The sequence below is a fragment of the Heterocephalus glaber genome, unplaced genomic scaffold (genome assembly GCF_053883595.1).
Source record: "Heterocephalus glaber isolate CG9 unplaced genomic scaffold, H.glaber_assembly_v1.0 deba00001457, whole genome shotgun sequence".
In the NCBI taxonomy this organism is placed as follows: Eukaryota; Metazoa; Chordata; class Mammalia; order Rodentia; family Bathyergidae; genus Heterocephalus; species Heterocephalus glaber.
Genome location: NW_028258305.1, coordinates 4,512,179 through 4,528,901, shown reverse-complemented (window position 1 = coordinate 4,528,901; position 16,723 = coordinate 4,512,179). Strand labels below are relative to the sequence as shown.

Here is a 16,723-nt window from a genome sequence, read left to right as displayed (position 1 = left end):
CCTTTTAGGGGCCGGGGATTTAGCTCAGTGGTTTCACCGCCCGGTACCAAAAAGAAAAATAAAAAAAGTCCTCCCTTTTTTTGGAGACAGAGTCATACAGGCTGTCCTTGAACTCATGATGTAGCACAGGCTGGCCTCAAACTCAGCCGTGATCCTCCCGGCTCATCCTCTGGAGTGCTGGGATTACAGTCATTTGCCACTACACTCATCTGGGAATTAAATTTCTTCATTCACCAAGTGTAACATAGGACTTAATTTCTCTTTTGTACAGAGGATGTAACAGTAAGAAAATCTCTTTGGACTTAAAGTGATCATAGTCCAGCCAGGCAGGGTAGCATGATTATTGTCCAGCTGTAATTTTTCTTTTTTTGGTACTGGGGATCGAACTCGGGACCTTGCACTTGCGAGGCAGGCGGCGGAACCACTGGGCTAAATCCCCGGCCCTGTAATTTTTCTTTTGAAGGAAGAAGCAAAACTCACTTATTTTAGAAGGTGAGAGGGAGGGCTTGTACTTTTTGCAACTAGGTAAGTTTATCTCATTTTTTTAAACTTTCAAGATTTTTTTTCCATACTGGGGATTGAAACCAGTGAGTACTGAGCTACATCCCCAACCTCTATTATTATCAGACAGAGTCTCAGTAAGTTGTCTGAGCTGGTCATGAACTTGTGATCTTCCTTTCTTAGCCTCCTGAGTAGCTGGCCACCATGCCTGGCTTTTATAGATAATACTTAGGAAAAATACATATTAAAAATTTTGAGTCTGAGCTGGAAACATGTAATGAGAGTTCCTACTCAAAGGCTTAAGGGTGAGACAATCATACTGAATGAAATTTTAAAAATTGTGTCTTAATAACTGACAGTAACAGATTTCCCTAGCAATTAGCATTATTTATGAATTTATTCTAATAAAATATCTTTTCTTAATTGCTTATAGTTAGCTGTCTTTGTTCAGCTGTTGAATCCTTAATTTTTAGAAATAATAGTCTAATAATGTTAATAAAATAAACTCCAGGACTGGGGATTTAGCTCAGTGGTGCCACACCTGCCTTGCAAGCACAGGGTTCTGAGTTCGATTCACAGTACCAAAAAAAAATCAGCTCCAAGCCATGTTAAAATTCTCCTTCAGACATGGTGGTTAGTGCTGGGAATTAAAAAAAAAAACAAAAAAAGACATCGAGAGCTATAGACAGTAGAATAAAAGAAGTGACAGTGATTTAGGAACATGTGTTTAGCTGTCTAGAACATACAAAATGGAAGAGGGAATAAGTGGAATTGGGAAAACTGAGCTGGAGGTTAGAGTGCTTAGAGAAATTAGAAATGAAAAGATAAGAGTTCCATTAAGCCCTAAAGAATTGGTAGGAATTAAAATGGAAGGGAGGGGAAATCCAGTGTCAAAGGGTATGGCCCTGGAAGTGAATCAGATGTGTTTAGAGAAAGGGCAGTAGATGGCTAGTTAGAGAGGTGGATGAGGAGAGGTGTTTGGAAAACAAAATGTAAATCCTTACTTTAGTTGATGAGACTGGGAGTAGTTTTGAATTAATTGTGATATAGATTCTTCATTTTTAATGTAGTGAAAAGGAAAAACAAATTATATCAACTTAAAATGAATATCTGATTGAATTTAAAGACATTAGGTACTACAGTGTATGTAAATTTTTATTAAAAAAGGGAGAGGGCATATTCAGGGATGAGAAAATAATAAAATAATACTTAAGTTATAGATGATGCATAGTCTGGTTAAATTTTTTTCTATTAAAAAATGTAAGTTAAGAAAAAGTTTATTTTCCCCTGAATTAACCCTGATGCAAAAAATGGAACATTGACTTTTTGCAGGCACTTCTACATTTTTAATAGCATACCTAGGAAACAAGGCAGCTTCTTTGCTGTTCTTTTGTTATGAGGTTTTTCGCTTTTTTTGTTTTTTGTGGGATCAAAGTATTAAGGGCATCAAACTTAGGACCTTGCACTTGCGAAGCAGGTGCAGCACCACTGAGCTAAATCCTTGGCCCTTTTTGTGGTTGTTTGTTTGTTTGTTTGTTTGTTTGTTTGTTTTGAGATGGTCTCACATGCAGTTCAGGCTAGCCTTAAACTCACACCAGTTCTCCTGCCTCAGCCTCCTGAGTGCTGAGTTTACAGGCGTGCACCACCGTGCCAGGCTCTAGTTTAACTGACACGGTTTTTCTGCTTTTGGGTGAATAATTGAAGTGATACTTGGGCTAGGCACAATTAATTGTTCTCCAGTTTTTAGGTATCTAGTATCAGTGGACATTTTTCTAAAACAGCACAGAGTTGTTGTTTTTTTTAACAGCACAGAGTTTTAATACACTATATGACAGAAATAAAGAACTAGATAACAGATTTATCTAGTTTTACAGATTTATCTAGATTTACTAGATACAGATTTATCAACTTGTAACTGTGTAAAACTTTTCACAGTTTTTGTAAAAGTCATCCATGGAATTTTAGAGAACTTTAATGGAAGTCAGTGATCAAAATTAAATTGGAAAGAAGAAAAAAGAATTGTACTGGTTTTCAGCCCTAGGTCTTCCCATCTCCTTGGAAGCAGATGCTCAGCCTAAAAGTCTCACAGGTGACACTTAAGAGAACTGTAATATCTATGTATTTTACTTTAATATCTGTGCATTAGAAACAAATTGAAAAATAAGTAAATAATAAGGAAATAGGACGCCAGGGATGTAGCTCAGTGGCACCGCATCTGCCTGACAAGCATGCACAAGGTCCTCAGTTCGATCCCCAGTACCAGAAAAAAAAAGAAAAGAAATTTTGAGGGTTGGCTCTTACAGTATAGTGGAAATTTGCCAGTTTTTGTTTTTCTGATTTGGCTTTGGTTTTTGTGTAGGTTTATTGACCGGTGTAGTGGTGGACTCTGGAGATGGCGTAACTCACATTTGCCCGGTGTATGAAGGCTTTTCTCTCCCTCATCTCACCAGGAGACTGGATATCGCCGGCAGGGATATCACCAGATATCTCATCAAGGTGAGTGAGATGAAGGTGGCGGGGAAACTGGCTTTTGTAGATTCCCACACATGATCTTTGGGATGCAAGTTGGAGTCTCTTATTTGCTCCTGTTGAGAAGTGTTAGCTATGGTTTCACTTGGGTTGCATTAGGTCTTCACCTTTTCTTTGGGTTTCTTGGTCTCGTTTATGATGAATCTGATCATATAGTGAGATAAGAGAAACTACAGTATTTTACTTGCATTCTCAATCAAAATTCTGCCTGAAGTAACCAACAGAGTTTCTGCGGAAAGCAGAAACATTAGGAGATTTTTTTTCTTTTTCCTTTTTAACAAAAGGCCCAGTTGTGTTCATGATGATTATTGTGCCATTTTTTCTCAGAAGACTTGGTTTTAAAATAACATTTTTTATCACTTAAGAAATAAAAGAGTTGTGCATGGTAGTATATGCCTGTAGTTCCAGATACCTCAGAAAGCTGAGGCAGGACGATCCCTTGAACCCAGGAGTGCAAGGCCAGCCCAGGCAACATAGTGAGACCCTATGTCTAAAAATGAGAATAGATAGAAAGGAAGGAAGAGAGAAGAAGAGGAGAGGTGGGAGAGATAGAGAAAGACTAGAGACTATACCTTCAAGTATCCCAGCAGTTCTTTTCTTCAGTTGTTTAATACATTCTTTTGCCTTTCCAATATGTCCCAGAAGCCAGAGATACAACTTTGTAAGACCTATGGGTATTTCATAAATACGGCATTGCTGGGCATGGTGGCGCATGCCTCTTATCCCAGCACTCGCAAGGCAGAGGCAGGAGGATCATTGAGAGTTCGAGGCCCATCTGGGGTACATAGTGAGTTCAGGGCCAGCCAGAACTACAAAGCAAGACCCTGTTTCAAAAAACAAAACAAACAAAAAAACATGGCATTGATTGATTGAGCAAATTGGAGGCTGCAGATGTCTAGTACTAACATAATATTTATTCATTAGTATACTTTTCATTATTTATCAATACTGAACATTACAAACAGTACTCTTAAAAACTGTCTTTTTTCTAGCTTGTTTTCTGCATTTTATTATTCACAAACTTAATTCTCTTATGCTGTGAAACTAAAATACAGATCCTTTTATGGCAAGTAAAATCCCCACTTCTGAAATATTCAGCAGGATCTGAAGATACACTACCTGTTGTATTTGTTATTGATGGTACATGTTTAGCAAGCATGGATAGCTTTTGCAGAGTGGAACTCAGTCATATCTACTGTGAACTTAACTGCTGTCTTTTTGTACTAGCTGCTTTTGTTGCGAGGATACGCCTTCAACCATTCTGCTGATTTTGAAACAGTTCGAATGATTAAAGAGAAGCTGTGTTATGTGGGATACAATATTGAACAAGAGCAGAAACTGGCCTTAGAAACCACAGTATTAGTTGAATCTTACACAGTAAGTATATGTTGTATATATTTGGTTTAACACATTCACTACAGGGCCGTAATTTGTATGTCTCAACCTAAACTGCCTGTGATACATGCATAACTGTCCTATGCATGACTGTACCACTTCTACCCCCAGTGATACAAGGTGCCCGATGGGACAGTCATGCATGTACCACCAATGGTTGAAGCCAGTGGGGACATGGTAAAAATGGCCATCTGGGGCTGGGGATGTCGCTTAGAAGCGCTGTCCCTGCCTGGCAATCGCAAGGTTGAGTTCGATCCCCAGTACCAAAAAAAAGGGGAACATCTGTTATTATTGGTCTCAGCTTAAGGAGGTTTTCCTGGAATCAGTCTTTTGTTTTTGTTATTTTTGAGACATGTTGGGGTTGAACAGGGCCTGTGTGTGCTAGGGAAACACTGTACTACTGTACTACTGAGTTAAATCTCTAGCCCCTGGAATCAGTATTTTTGTTTCAGATTGTTATGTTTTATGTGTGACTTTTAAATATGTTAAGATTCTATGATTATTTTGGGAACTATATAATGTAAATTAAGGCAAGAATCAAATTATTTTCTACCTTAAGATATAATTGGATATATTATTTTGGGTAGTATTTCTCAACATATGTTTTACAGAGTGGTATTTCCCTGACAATAAGAGTTTCACAAAATTAAAAAGTTACAGTTGTCAAATAAATTAGGGAGATGTTTAATTTCACTTGACTGCAGGACTTCTCAGTCCCTTTGATATGCTAATATGTACTCAACTGAGATTACAGTATGCTTTTTTCTTTTTCTTGTTCTTTTTGCTTATTTCTTAAACTTAGTAAACTACAGAACTTTTCAGAAATGGACCTAGTGATTTAAGACTTACTTTGGGAAGTAGTCCTGCCAGAGTATTGCTTTACTAATTCAGTAGGTGGCAGCCTTTCCTGACATAATATTTTCTTTTTTTGTTTGTTTGTTTTGTTTTGTTTGTTGGTTGGTACCGGGGATTGAACTCGGGTCCTTCCGCTTGCGAGGCAGGCGGCAGAACCACTGAGCTAAATCCCCGGCCCACTTAATATTTTCTTAATGAGATATTCAAAACAAATGTTAACCTGAAATAGTAACTGAGACTTGATTTAGTTATTATTAAAATGAAAGAGTAATGGGCAGTAAAAGCAAGATTTTTTTTTTTTGAGTTTTTTTGTTTTTTTGGTACCGGGGATTGAACTCGGGACCTTGTGCTTGCAAAGCAGGCGGCAGAACCACTGAGCTAAATCCCCCACCCTGATTTTTGATTTGTTTTGTTTTGTTTGAGGCAAGGTTTCACTGTAGTTCAGGGCTGTCCTTGAACTCACTATGTAGCCCAAGTTGCCCTTGAACTCACAGTGCTCCTCTTGACTCAGCCTCCCGAATCCTGGGATTACAGTATTCTTAACCCATACGATCCATGTTAGTTTTACATATTCACAAATATGTGCAAAATGATAATTTAAATTTTTGTCTGTTTTTATTTTTTGGTGGTGCTAAGAATCCAAGTTTACAGGCATGCTAGGGAAGTGTTCTACCACTGAGCTATATCCCCAGCCCCAAATATGTAATCATTTTTCAGGTAATGGCAATTTCTTTAAAGATATCAATCCGAATACGCAATAAAACCCACTTTGTAACTTGTTGCTTTCCAATTTTCCCTGGACTGTTCTTCCTAAAGCCTTCTTGACAGTTTCTCTCTGGCTTTCTACTTTTCCACCTGCCTGACTTACGTGGAAGAAAGAGTACAAGGCAGACAATGAGAGAACTGAAAACATAAAGCATGTTATTTCTTCCCTCCTTTTGCAAACAGTACAAAAATATATACAAGTGTAAAACAGCAAACTGATAAGTGAGTGAAAATAAAGGTAGACAAATAGAAATGATGAGAATTAAGAAACTCAGTACAATTTATGGAAAGGAAATTCTTGAATTTTTGAAAAATGTGATTCTGTATGTATATCTGTAAACAATTTCAGCAAACATGGAGTCTATTTTAAGGAACATGCTTTTGTGGTACTTTGTCATACTGGAAATATAAAATTATAAATATTACAAATTATTTATAAATTAATGTGCTGTTATAAATGTTAATATAAAAACATCCTCATATCTTATCATATCATATCAAATGGGTGGGAATGTAGCCAGTGGCACCACGCCTGTCTGGCAAGCGCAAGGTCCTGAGTTCAATTCCTTTTACTGGGGATTAAAAAAAAGAAATGTATCAAATGCCAGCATATGTGAATATGTTTGTTACTTCAGTCAGTCTAGTGAGTTCTGAGAGGGAGCCTAAGAGTTGTTTTTACTTAATATTTCTCCTTTGATTAAATGTAAACACAGTGTGACTTAAAGGTTTTCTGCATGGGTCGAGTTATGATGTTGGACCTGCTGTTTAAATCTTACCGACTTAAATTGTAATTATGTTTATCAGTTATTTAAAATTTATTATGACCACATAAAATACAACAAAATGGCCTAATAAATAATCTAGCCCTGGGCATGATGGTGCATGCCTATAATCCCATCTACTCAGGAAGCTAGGGCAGGAAGATTGCAAGTTCAAGGCCAGCTGGGCTACATAGTGAGTTTGGAGCCAACCTGAGCTACATAAAACAATAAAAAAGAGCCTCGGGCCGGGGATTTAGCTCAGTGGTTTTGCTGCCTGCTGCACAAGTGCAAGGACCCGAGTTCGATCCCCGGTACCAAAAAAATTAAAAAATTAAAAAAATTTTTTAAAAATAAAAATGGAAAAAAGAGCCTAGAACAGTGTTTCGTAAATTTTTTTTGCTCATAAGTACTTTTTTTTTTTTTTTTTTTTGGTACTGGGGATTGAACTTGGGTCCTTGCTGCTTGCACAGCAGGTGACGAAACCACTAAGCTAAATCCCTGGCTCTGTAAGTACTTTTTGAATTGAATTAGACAAGATCAGCACACATTAAATATTTTGATGGTAAAATAATAGCTTCATAGAACAATTGGTGAAAAAATTTTTTTTTACTTTCTATAAATGTAGCTTGGATTTATTTTAGAAAATTATTGAAAATGTTTAACGTATCTACACAGGAAAAAATCCATAAAACCACAAATACGTTGAAATTATAAAACAAGCAACATTAACACATACTAGTAATAATCAGAATCTAGTGGTTGGTCAGTGCTGCCTGTGCTGTGCTGCACAGACACGTGGAATGTCTTGACATGTACGTTGATGATTTCTCCATTAAATTCCACTGCAAACAGAATAGGGCTCAATGATAGGCAGTAAGTTACTTGAATACCTTTTTTATTTCCTGGTACTGGGAATCCAACTCAGGACCTTGAGCTCGCCAGGCATGCTCAGCAAGCACCACTGAGCTAAATCTCTGGCCCCGAATACCTTTCATTTTACTTTTTCCACTGAAATATATTTAGGGAAAAAATTATTGCTTTTAATGATTTTGCTTTTTTGGCTGTAGAACAAAAGTGCTAAAATGTTTTCAAGAACACTGAGAAATTTTAATGGTTTTTACTGACTAGCACATGATTATTCTTCATTTCTAGCTCCCAGATGGACGAATTATTAAAGTTGGGGGAGAGAGATTTGAAGCACCAGAAGCTTTATTTCAGCCTCACTTGATCAATGTTGAGGGAGTCGGTGTTGCTGAATTGCTTTTTAACACAATCCAGGCAGCTGATATTGATACTAGGTACGTAAGAAATGGTGATTTCCAAGTTATTTATCAGAAAAAATGGAATGTAGGTAATTCATGTGAACAAGTTATCTGTTACCTCATTTGCGTTTTTGGCTAAAGCAAAGTAAGTTTTGTTTTGTTTTGTTTTGTTTGTCTTGCAGTTTTGGGCCTTTGCACTGAGCTGTGTCCTTAGCTTATTTGTGTGTGTGAGATGGCAACTCATGGAGTTGCTGAGTGCTCAGGCTCTCTCCTTTTGCCACAGACTCCCAGTGTGCTAGTTGCTGACATTGTCAGTGTGCATCACCACACCTGACTACAAAACAAGTCTTTGATAGGGTGCAACCGGATGTTAAGTAACATGTATTACATTGGTCTCAGAAGCCACTTTAACCTTACTTTGAAATAATTTCAAATTTAAAGAAAAGTGGAAAGAATAATTTAGAAAACTCATGTATATCCTTTTATCTAATTTCACCATTTTACTAATTTTAATGTTTCCATATTATTGTTTCCATTTTTTTCTGAACCATTTGAGGCAGGTTGACTGCATCAGTTTCCTTTACTACTTTGTGCTTCTAAGAAAAAAGACACTAACATAGTCACAATGTAGTTACTGAGTTCAGGAGACTTGTTATTGATATAGATTTACCTGCTATCCATTTCCATTTCATCCATTGTCCCTATAGTCTCTCTTTTTTTTTTTTTTGGTACTGGAGATCGAACCCAGGATCTCACATTTGTGAGGCAGGCCAGGCACCGGAAACACTTGAGCTAAATCCCCTGCCCTTTTTTTTTTTTTTGAGACAGGGTCTTGCTATGTAGTTCAGACTGGCCTTGAACTCACTGTGTAGCCGAGGTTGGTCTTGAACTTGTGGCTGCCTCAGCCTTCCAAGTGCTTGGATTACAGGTGTGTGCCACCACACCCAGCTTCTCTAATGTCTTTCATATAGTTTTTCTTCCATCCTGTGTCAGATCAAATCCCCTGGGGTTTGCATTGTATTTTGTCATGTCTCTTAGTCACTTTTTTTGGGAGGTGATGGTCCTGAGAATTTAACCCAGGGCCTTTGTACTGAACTGCATCCCTGACATCCCCAGATCGGTTTTTTTTGTTGTTGTTTTTTTATTTTGAGGCAGTCTCATTAAGTTGCCTAGGCTGGACATCTTTTACAAGGTATATTTTTTGATCTTTCGTGACATTGACGTCTTTACGGAGTACAGGTTTTAATTTGGGTTTGTTTTCTCATAATTAGATTCAGATTATGCAATTTTGGCTATGTGTTATATCTTCTCTGGGTATCACAACCAGAGGAGATGGCAGTTTCTTATCAGTGATGTTACTTTTACATTGTCAATGAAGATTACTGTTTTCTCCATCATATAGCTTTACTATTTTTCTTTTCCTAGTTGATAAGTAATTTGTGTGGAAATACATTGCAAGTGTATAAATGTCCTGTTCCTTATCACATTATCCCCCTGTCAGCATCTATTGATGATCCTTGCCTCAATCCATTTTTATGTTATGATTGCAGAAAGTGATTTTCTACCTTCATCAACTTTTATATATTTATTAATTGATATCTAGCATAAGTAAATGTTTTCCTTCTCTTATTTTTTACTAACAGCATGGACTCGTGATTTTATTCAGTGGGTTATAATTTATTAGTTTCTTTTTATGTAATGCTTATATTTTTCCTGATTTGGCCAATAGTTCCTTCAGAGTAGGCTCCTGTGGTTCTTTGACATGCCCTCGTCAGTTTTCGTGTTTTCTGAATATGAAGAACTTTAACTATATAGTCAAAACTATATAAATATACTGAGAAGTAGCCTCCCTGGTTCTTTTCTTCCTTATAGGTAAATGAGCTTATTGGTTTCTGGTTTATTCTTTCTGTGTTTATTTCCTCTTCTTACACAAAAGATTGCATACTGAAATTACTTTTACACTTGACTTTTTTTCACTTACCAGTACATATGCTAAATAATCTTATACCACTTCCTGGAGATTGTTCTCATTTTTTTTCTCAGTTGCATAGTACTTCATTGTGAATTTGTCTTGGTTAATTCAATGAATCTCTTGAAGTAAATCCTTACATTTGTGGTGACATATAATGCATTGTGCGTACAAGTGTTTTTGTATTGTTGGCTGTGTATATTCTAGGAGAGAAGCTACTAGATCAGGGTAAATGCATTTTTTTTGTTATTGTTTGAATTACTGGGGTTTCAACCTAGGGTCTCCCTTAGTTGCCCAGTCTGAGCTGTAACTCGCAATCTCCCTGCCTCAGCCTCTTAGAGTACTGGAATTATAGGCATGCACCAAAAGAAAACTTTTTAGTTGACAAAAATTGTGTGTACTTGTGGTATATGTGTTTGGGAATATATATTCCCTCCCTTCACCCCCTCCACCCTTCCCTATTTGCGAAGACTTTGATTCCATTTTTTTCCTTTTCTCATATTTTTTCTTTTCCCTTTTTTCTTTTCCCTACCCCTCCCACTTCCCCTGCCTCTTTAGACCTTTTCTTCCTGTTACACAATATCAAATATACATTTTTTAAATTACAATATCAAGATCTAGGAGACATTACCACAGATTTTACGGAATTTAAAAGGATATAGAAAGCATATTTCAAAAATCTGTTTTGAAATAAATTTGACAGCTTCTAAGAAGTACATTGGAAGACAAATTAATGAAACTAACTCTGGAGGAAATATAAAATTTGAATAGCACCTATTAAAGAAAGTATATTCCTAGCTTGAAAACCTATCTATATGATAACATCAGGCTCATATACATTTTAACTGATAAATTATATCAATTAAAGCAGAAAAAAGGAACACTTCTCCCCTCATTTTAGAAGCTCAACATTGTGGTAATCCTAAAACTGGATAAAGATAATAGAAGAAAAAAGTATGAACATAGATAGAAATTTGTTTAACAAAACAAACTATTAGAAGTCAGATCTGGCAGTACGTAGAAAGTAGTTTTGTTATAGGGATGGCAGTGTTGGTTCAGTATTGGAAGATCCACCCCCAAAAGTCATTTTAACAGAGGAAAGGAAAAAGCCATATGATCCTGTCACTAGTTGGAGAAAAAGTGTTGGACTAAATTCTACAGCTATTCATGGTAAAAGCTATCAGGAGACTAGAACTAGAACAGAACCGTCTCAACAGATTTAAAGACATGTACTCCATACTTCCAGCAAGAACACCTTATGTGAATGGAGAAAATACAATGCTTTCTCCTTAAGGTGGGGAACAAGGGCAGATATGCTTACTCTTTATCTCTCCATTAAACTTTGAAACCTAGGCCCCACCAAAATAGTCTGGCAATAAAATGACACAATTAGGATAAGACTGGCAAGGTAGAAGCAAAATCTTTATATGTAGATGAAATGATCATCTACAGAAAAAATGCTAAGAAATCTCTAGGAGCCCCTAGAACTTGTATTTGAATTTAGCAGGATTAGAAAACACAAGATACATATAAAAATTTAGGTCTGTGTATACTTACTATAAATGAAGAATTGGATATTGAAATTTAAAAGTTATGTAGGAATACAAAGGACCTAGAAAAGTTAAAAAAAACCCAAAAAACAGGGTTGGAAGACATTTAGTACCTAATTTTAAGACTTCTTCTAAAGCTACAGTAATCAAGGCAGTGTTGGTGTAAGGAAAGACATATAGATCATTTGAATAAAACAGAGAATCTAGAAATAGAACCACACATATATGGTCCACTGAGGTTTTGTTTGTTTGTTTGTTTGTTTTTGGTACTGGGGATTGAACTCGGGTCCTTGTGCTTGCGAGGCAGACGACGGAACCACTGGGCTAAATCCCCGGCCCTGGTCCACTGAGTTTTGAAAGATTATTTAACATTAGCATTTTATAGAATATAAACTCAATTCAAGAGCCGAGGAAGAGATAGTGTTTTCAGCAAATGGCACTAGAACAGCTGGGATCCATATATAAAAAATTAACCTCAACCTTTTATTTCCATACATGAAAATAACTTGAAGGGATCTGTGAACCTAAATATGAAAGCCTAAAAGTATAAAACTTTAAGAAGTAATTACAAGGGCCGGGGATTTAGCTCAGTGGTTTTACCACCTGCTGCGCAAGTGCAAGGACCTGAGTTCAATCCCCGGTACCAAAAAAAAAAAAAGAAGAAGAAGAAGAAGAAATTATAAGGGAAAATGTTTATGAATTCAGGGTAGGCAAGAACTACCTAGTAAACAAAAGATATGATGTATAAAAGAAAAAAATTGATAAATGAGATTCCATCAAAATTTAGAACTTTAAATGACATCATTAAAATGAAAAGTAGTCCTTAAACAGACCATATTTACAATGCATATAACCTATGAGCAGAATATATAAAGAATTCTTAGAGCTCATTAATAGACAACCCAATTAAAAAGTAGACATAAGATGATAAATAGCCAGTACAGCACAAGGAAAGGTGTGCAACTCTAGAATCAGAAAAATACTAATCAGTACAATAATAAGATTGAATTATACACTCATTAGGGAGATGAAATAAAAGTTTTAAAAGCCTTGTCATGACTTTTTCTTTTTGTTAGATTCTCCCCCTTTGCGTTTAATTTGTCGCGCCCAGTGGATTCAGTCTACTGGGTTTCCTGGGGTTGTGATCCTCATTGTCTTTTCCTAGGGTATTGTCTAAAATTTTTTGGAGTGCCGATTTGATATTCATGAAGTTCCTGAGGTGCTCTTTATCATGAAAGTATCTTATTTCTCCATCCATTTTGAAGGATAGTTTTGCAGGGTACATCAATCTGGGTTGGAGGCTGTTTTCCTTTAGGGCTTGAAATATATCACTCCAAGCTGTTCTTGCCTTGAGGGTTTGCATTGAGAAGCTGCTGTGATTCTGATGGGCTTTCCTTTGTATGTGATTTGTTTCTTTTCTCTCAGTGCTTGTAGAATTTTGTTCTTCTATTGGGTTTCTGGAATATTAACAATTATATGCCTATGTGTAGATTTCTTTTGATCAAGGCTAGCTGGAGTCCTATATGCCTCACTTATCTGTATGTCAAGTTCTTTTCCCCTGCTTGGGGAGTTTTCTGCCATCACTTCTGTCAACAGTTTTTTTAGGTCATCTGCACTCTCTCCTCTTTCTTCATTGACTCCAATCAGTCTTATGTTATTCTTCTTTGCATCGTCTAGCAGCTGCTGGATTGATTTCTCGTGTTCCTTTACAATTTTAAAGCAATTTTTCTCTTCCTGGTCACTAATTGCAGTCTTTTCTATATCTGAAATTCTATCCTCACATTGGTTTGTTCTGCTGCACAGACTTTTGATGGAGTTTTTAATCTCCTGGAAATCTGTTTGTATCTGTTTTATGGATTCCATTTGTTTCCTATGTTGGGGATTCCATCATGTTCCTCAGATCCTCTTTTTTTATCTGTGTCCTCTCTAGATTTATTAATCATGTCTTGCACCATGAGCAAAATCTTTGCTGTTACCTGAGTAATTATTTCTGATTTCATTTTTCCCAGATCCTCTTTTGTTGCCAGTTCAGAGAGTCCAGGTGGTTGAGTATCAGATTGTTCCATCTCATTTCCCTTTGGGATTGCTGTAGGTGATCCAGAAGTCTGTTTTTGAGGCTTGTTTATGTGTCTTCTCATTTCCATGGGGGCGGGGTTGCTTCTGGCACCCATGCGGCTCACCTTCTCTGCCCTAGGAGCTTGGGATGGCGGCGGGGGAACTTCCTTCCAGGTGCTGGGACCAGCTCAGTTTCCCTGCCCTAGGAGCTTGGGATGGCAGTGGGGGAGCTTCCTTCCGGGTTCTGGGACCAGCTCACCTTCTCTGCCCTAGGAGCTTGGGATGGTGGCGGGGGAGCTTCCTTCCAGGTTCTGGGACCAGCTCACCTTCTCTGACCTAGGAGCTTGGGATGGCGGCACGGGAGCCTATAGCATATTATTGTTAAATATAGTCACCATGTTATCCATTAGAGCTTAAAGCTTATCCTCCTGTCTAACTGCAGTTTTACATCCCTTATCACCATCTCCCCACTTTTACCCCAGCCCCTGGGAAACTGCCATTCTACTTTCTGCCTCTATGAGTTCAACTTTTTTAGATTCCTCACATTAGACATCGTGCAATATTTCTCTTTCTGTCCTGACTTTACATAATCATCTCTAGGTCCATCCATCTGTACAAATGATAGAACTTTAGGGCCGGGGATTTAGCTCAGTGGTTTTGCTGTCTGCCTTGCAAGAGCAAAATCCCGAGTTCAATCCCTGGTACAAAAAAAAATCCTAAATGATAGAACTTCTTTATGATTTATTTTGCTTTCTTGAGACAGGGTCTTGCTGTATAGCCCAAGTTGGCTTCAAATTCAGTCATACTCAGCCTCCCAAATGCTGGGATTATGGGCATGTGTGAACACACCCAGCTGATTTTCTTCCTTTTTAAGGCTGAGTAGTAGTCCATTGTGTATGGATAACATTTTCTTAGAGGATGATTTCATATGTTGGCTATTGTGAATAATGCTACAATGAATGTGGAAATGCAGATGTCTCTCCAGCATATATACTAACCTCAAGTCCTTTGGATATATGTTTAGTAGTGGGCTGCTGAACTATACTGTTGTCCTGTTTTTAAGTTTTTGAGGCTTTCATATTGTTTCTTCCCGTCCCATCCCGTCGCTGTCCCCCGTCTTTTCGTTCTTACAGGGCAGTAGGCAGCACCACTGAGCTAAATCCCTGGCACTTTTTTTTTTTTTTAGGCTAGGTCTCACTATGTAATTCAGGCTGGCCTAGAATTTGTGGTGATCCTCCTGCCTTAGCTTTCTGAGTGCTAAGATTATAGGTGTGCACCACCATGCTCAGCTTTCTCCTTTTTTTGTGCTAGGGATTGAACTCAAGGACTTGTGCATTTTTGGCAAGTTCTCTACCACTGAGCCGTATCCCCTCCCCTCACACTGTTTTTCTTAATGGCTGTGTTCATTTATAGTCCCATAAACAGTGTACAAGGGTTCCCTTTTCACTGTGTCATCACTGACACTTGACTTCCCTGTTTGTAATAGCCATTCTGAGCTGAGTATGGTGACATATGCCTGTAATCCCAGGACTGAGGAGGCTTAGGCAGGAGGATCACCCATGAGTTCAAGGCCAGCCTGGGCTACATACCAAGACCAAGTCAATAATAATAATAATAATAATGCCATTCTAATAGGTATATGGTATTATCACATTGTGTTTTTGCATTTTTTTGATAATTAGGAATGTTTTTTTTTATCATAACAGTGACCATTTGTATGGTTTTTTTGGAGAACTGTCTATTCATTTCCTTTGTCTATTTTTTAATTGATTTGTTTTCTTAGAGTTCCTTAAGTATTTTGGATACTAACCCTTTATCAGATAATGGTTTTGGTCCAGGGATTTAGCTCAGCGGCACTGCAGCTGCCTTGTAAGCGCGCAAGGTCCTGAGTTTGATCCCTGGTACAGAAAACAAAACAAAACACCAGACTCTGCAGGGATGGTGGTACATCCCTGTAATTCCAGCACTCTGAAGACAGAGGCAGGAGGATCACCCTGAGTTCAAGGCCTGCCTGGGCTAAATAGTGAGTTCAGGGCCAGACTGAACTGCAAACTGAAATCCTGTCTCAAAACAACAAAGCAAAACAAAAAAAATACATGTTATGCAGATATTTTCTCCTTTATGTTGCCTCTTTGCTGTGCAGAAGTTTTTCACTTTAATGTAAATGCATGTATTTTTAGAAGGTATCACTAAATACCTCTCTATGGGAGTTGTACCATTTCTCCTACCCCCAAGTAACATATGAGGGTATGATGGGGCCACAGCCTTGTTTAGTTTTTGTCAAGTTCATTACTTTCTTACCAGTCTGAGTGAGAAATCTGTGTAGTTTTAATTTTCATTTCTGTTATTAAAAGTAAAGTTGAGAGTTCGATCCCCAGTACCAAAAAAAAAAAAAAAAAAAAGTGAAGTTGAGCACATTTTTATATGCTTTTAAGGACTCCTTGGGACCTTGTGCTTGCCAGGCAGGCGCCTGAACCACTGAGCTAAATCCCCAGCCCTTAAGGACCACATTTTATAGAGTGTGTGTGTGTGTGTGTGTGTGTGTGTGTGTGTGTGTGTGTGTGTGTGTGTGTGTATGAACTGTCTGTGTGTATTGTCCCTATTCTATAAAATTTGATTTTGTCTTTTTTTTCCAGTGTTCAGAATTTTGTCTTTTAGCTTTGTGATACCTATTACAGATATTTTCTCACATTTTGTTATTTGTCTTTTGCTTATGGTGTTTTTGGCCTGCAAAAATTTGTTTTAACTTAGTTGTATAAAACGATTTGCTGGGCCAGGGATGTAGCTCAGTGACAGCCCGCCTGCCTGGCAAGTGCAGGGTCCTGAGTTTGATCCCTGGTACCACAAAAAAAAAAAAAAAGATTTGGTGGGCATTGTGGAGCTCACCTCTAATTCCACTACTCTGGAGGCTGAGACAGAGGATCATTGCAAGTTCGAGGCCAGCCTAAGGCTACATAGTGAGTTCAAGGCCAGCCTGAACTACATAGTGAGATCCTTTCTCAAAAAACAAAGATTTATAATCTTTCCATTGTATCCAGAGTTTGAGTCAGAAAGCTTTCCCTAATACCAGGGTTATAGAGA

The 16,723-nt window shown here is 37.7% G+C and overlaps 1 protein-coding gene across 1 annotated transcript in view; it reads left to right on the top strand.

The window, feature by feature from the left end:
* Actr2 (actin related protein 2) overlaps nucleotides 1–16,723 on the top strand; it is a 47,148-nt gene that overhangs the window by 22,319 nt on the left and 8,106 nt on the right. The window contains exons 5-7 of the mRNA XM_004849959.4: nucleotides 2,861–2,997; nucleotides 4,258–4,407; nucleotides 7,959–8,104. Of these exons, the coding sequence (XP_004850016.1) occupies nucleotides 2,861–2,997; nucleotides 4,258–4,407; nucleotides 7,959–8,104 (433 nt within the window). The remainder of the gene's footprint in view (nucleotides 1–2,860; nucleotides 2,998–4,257; nucleotides 4,408–7,958; nucleotides 8,105–16,723) is intronic.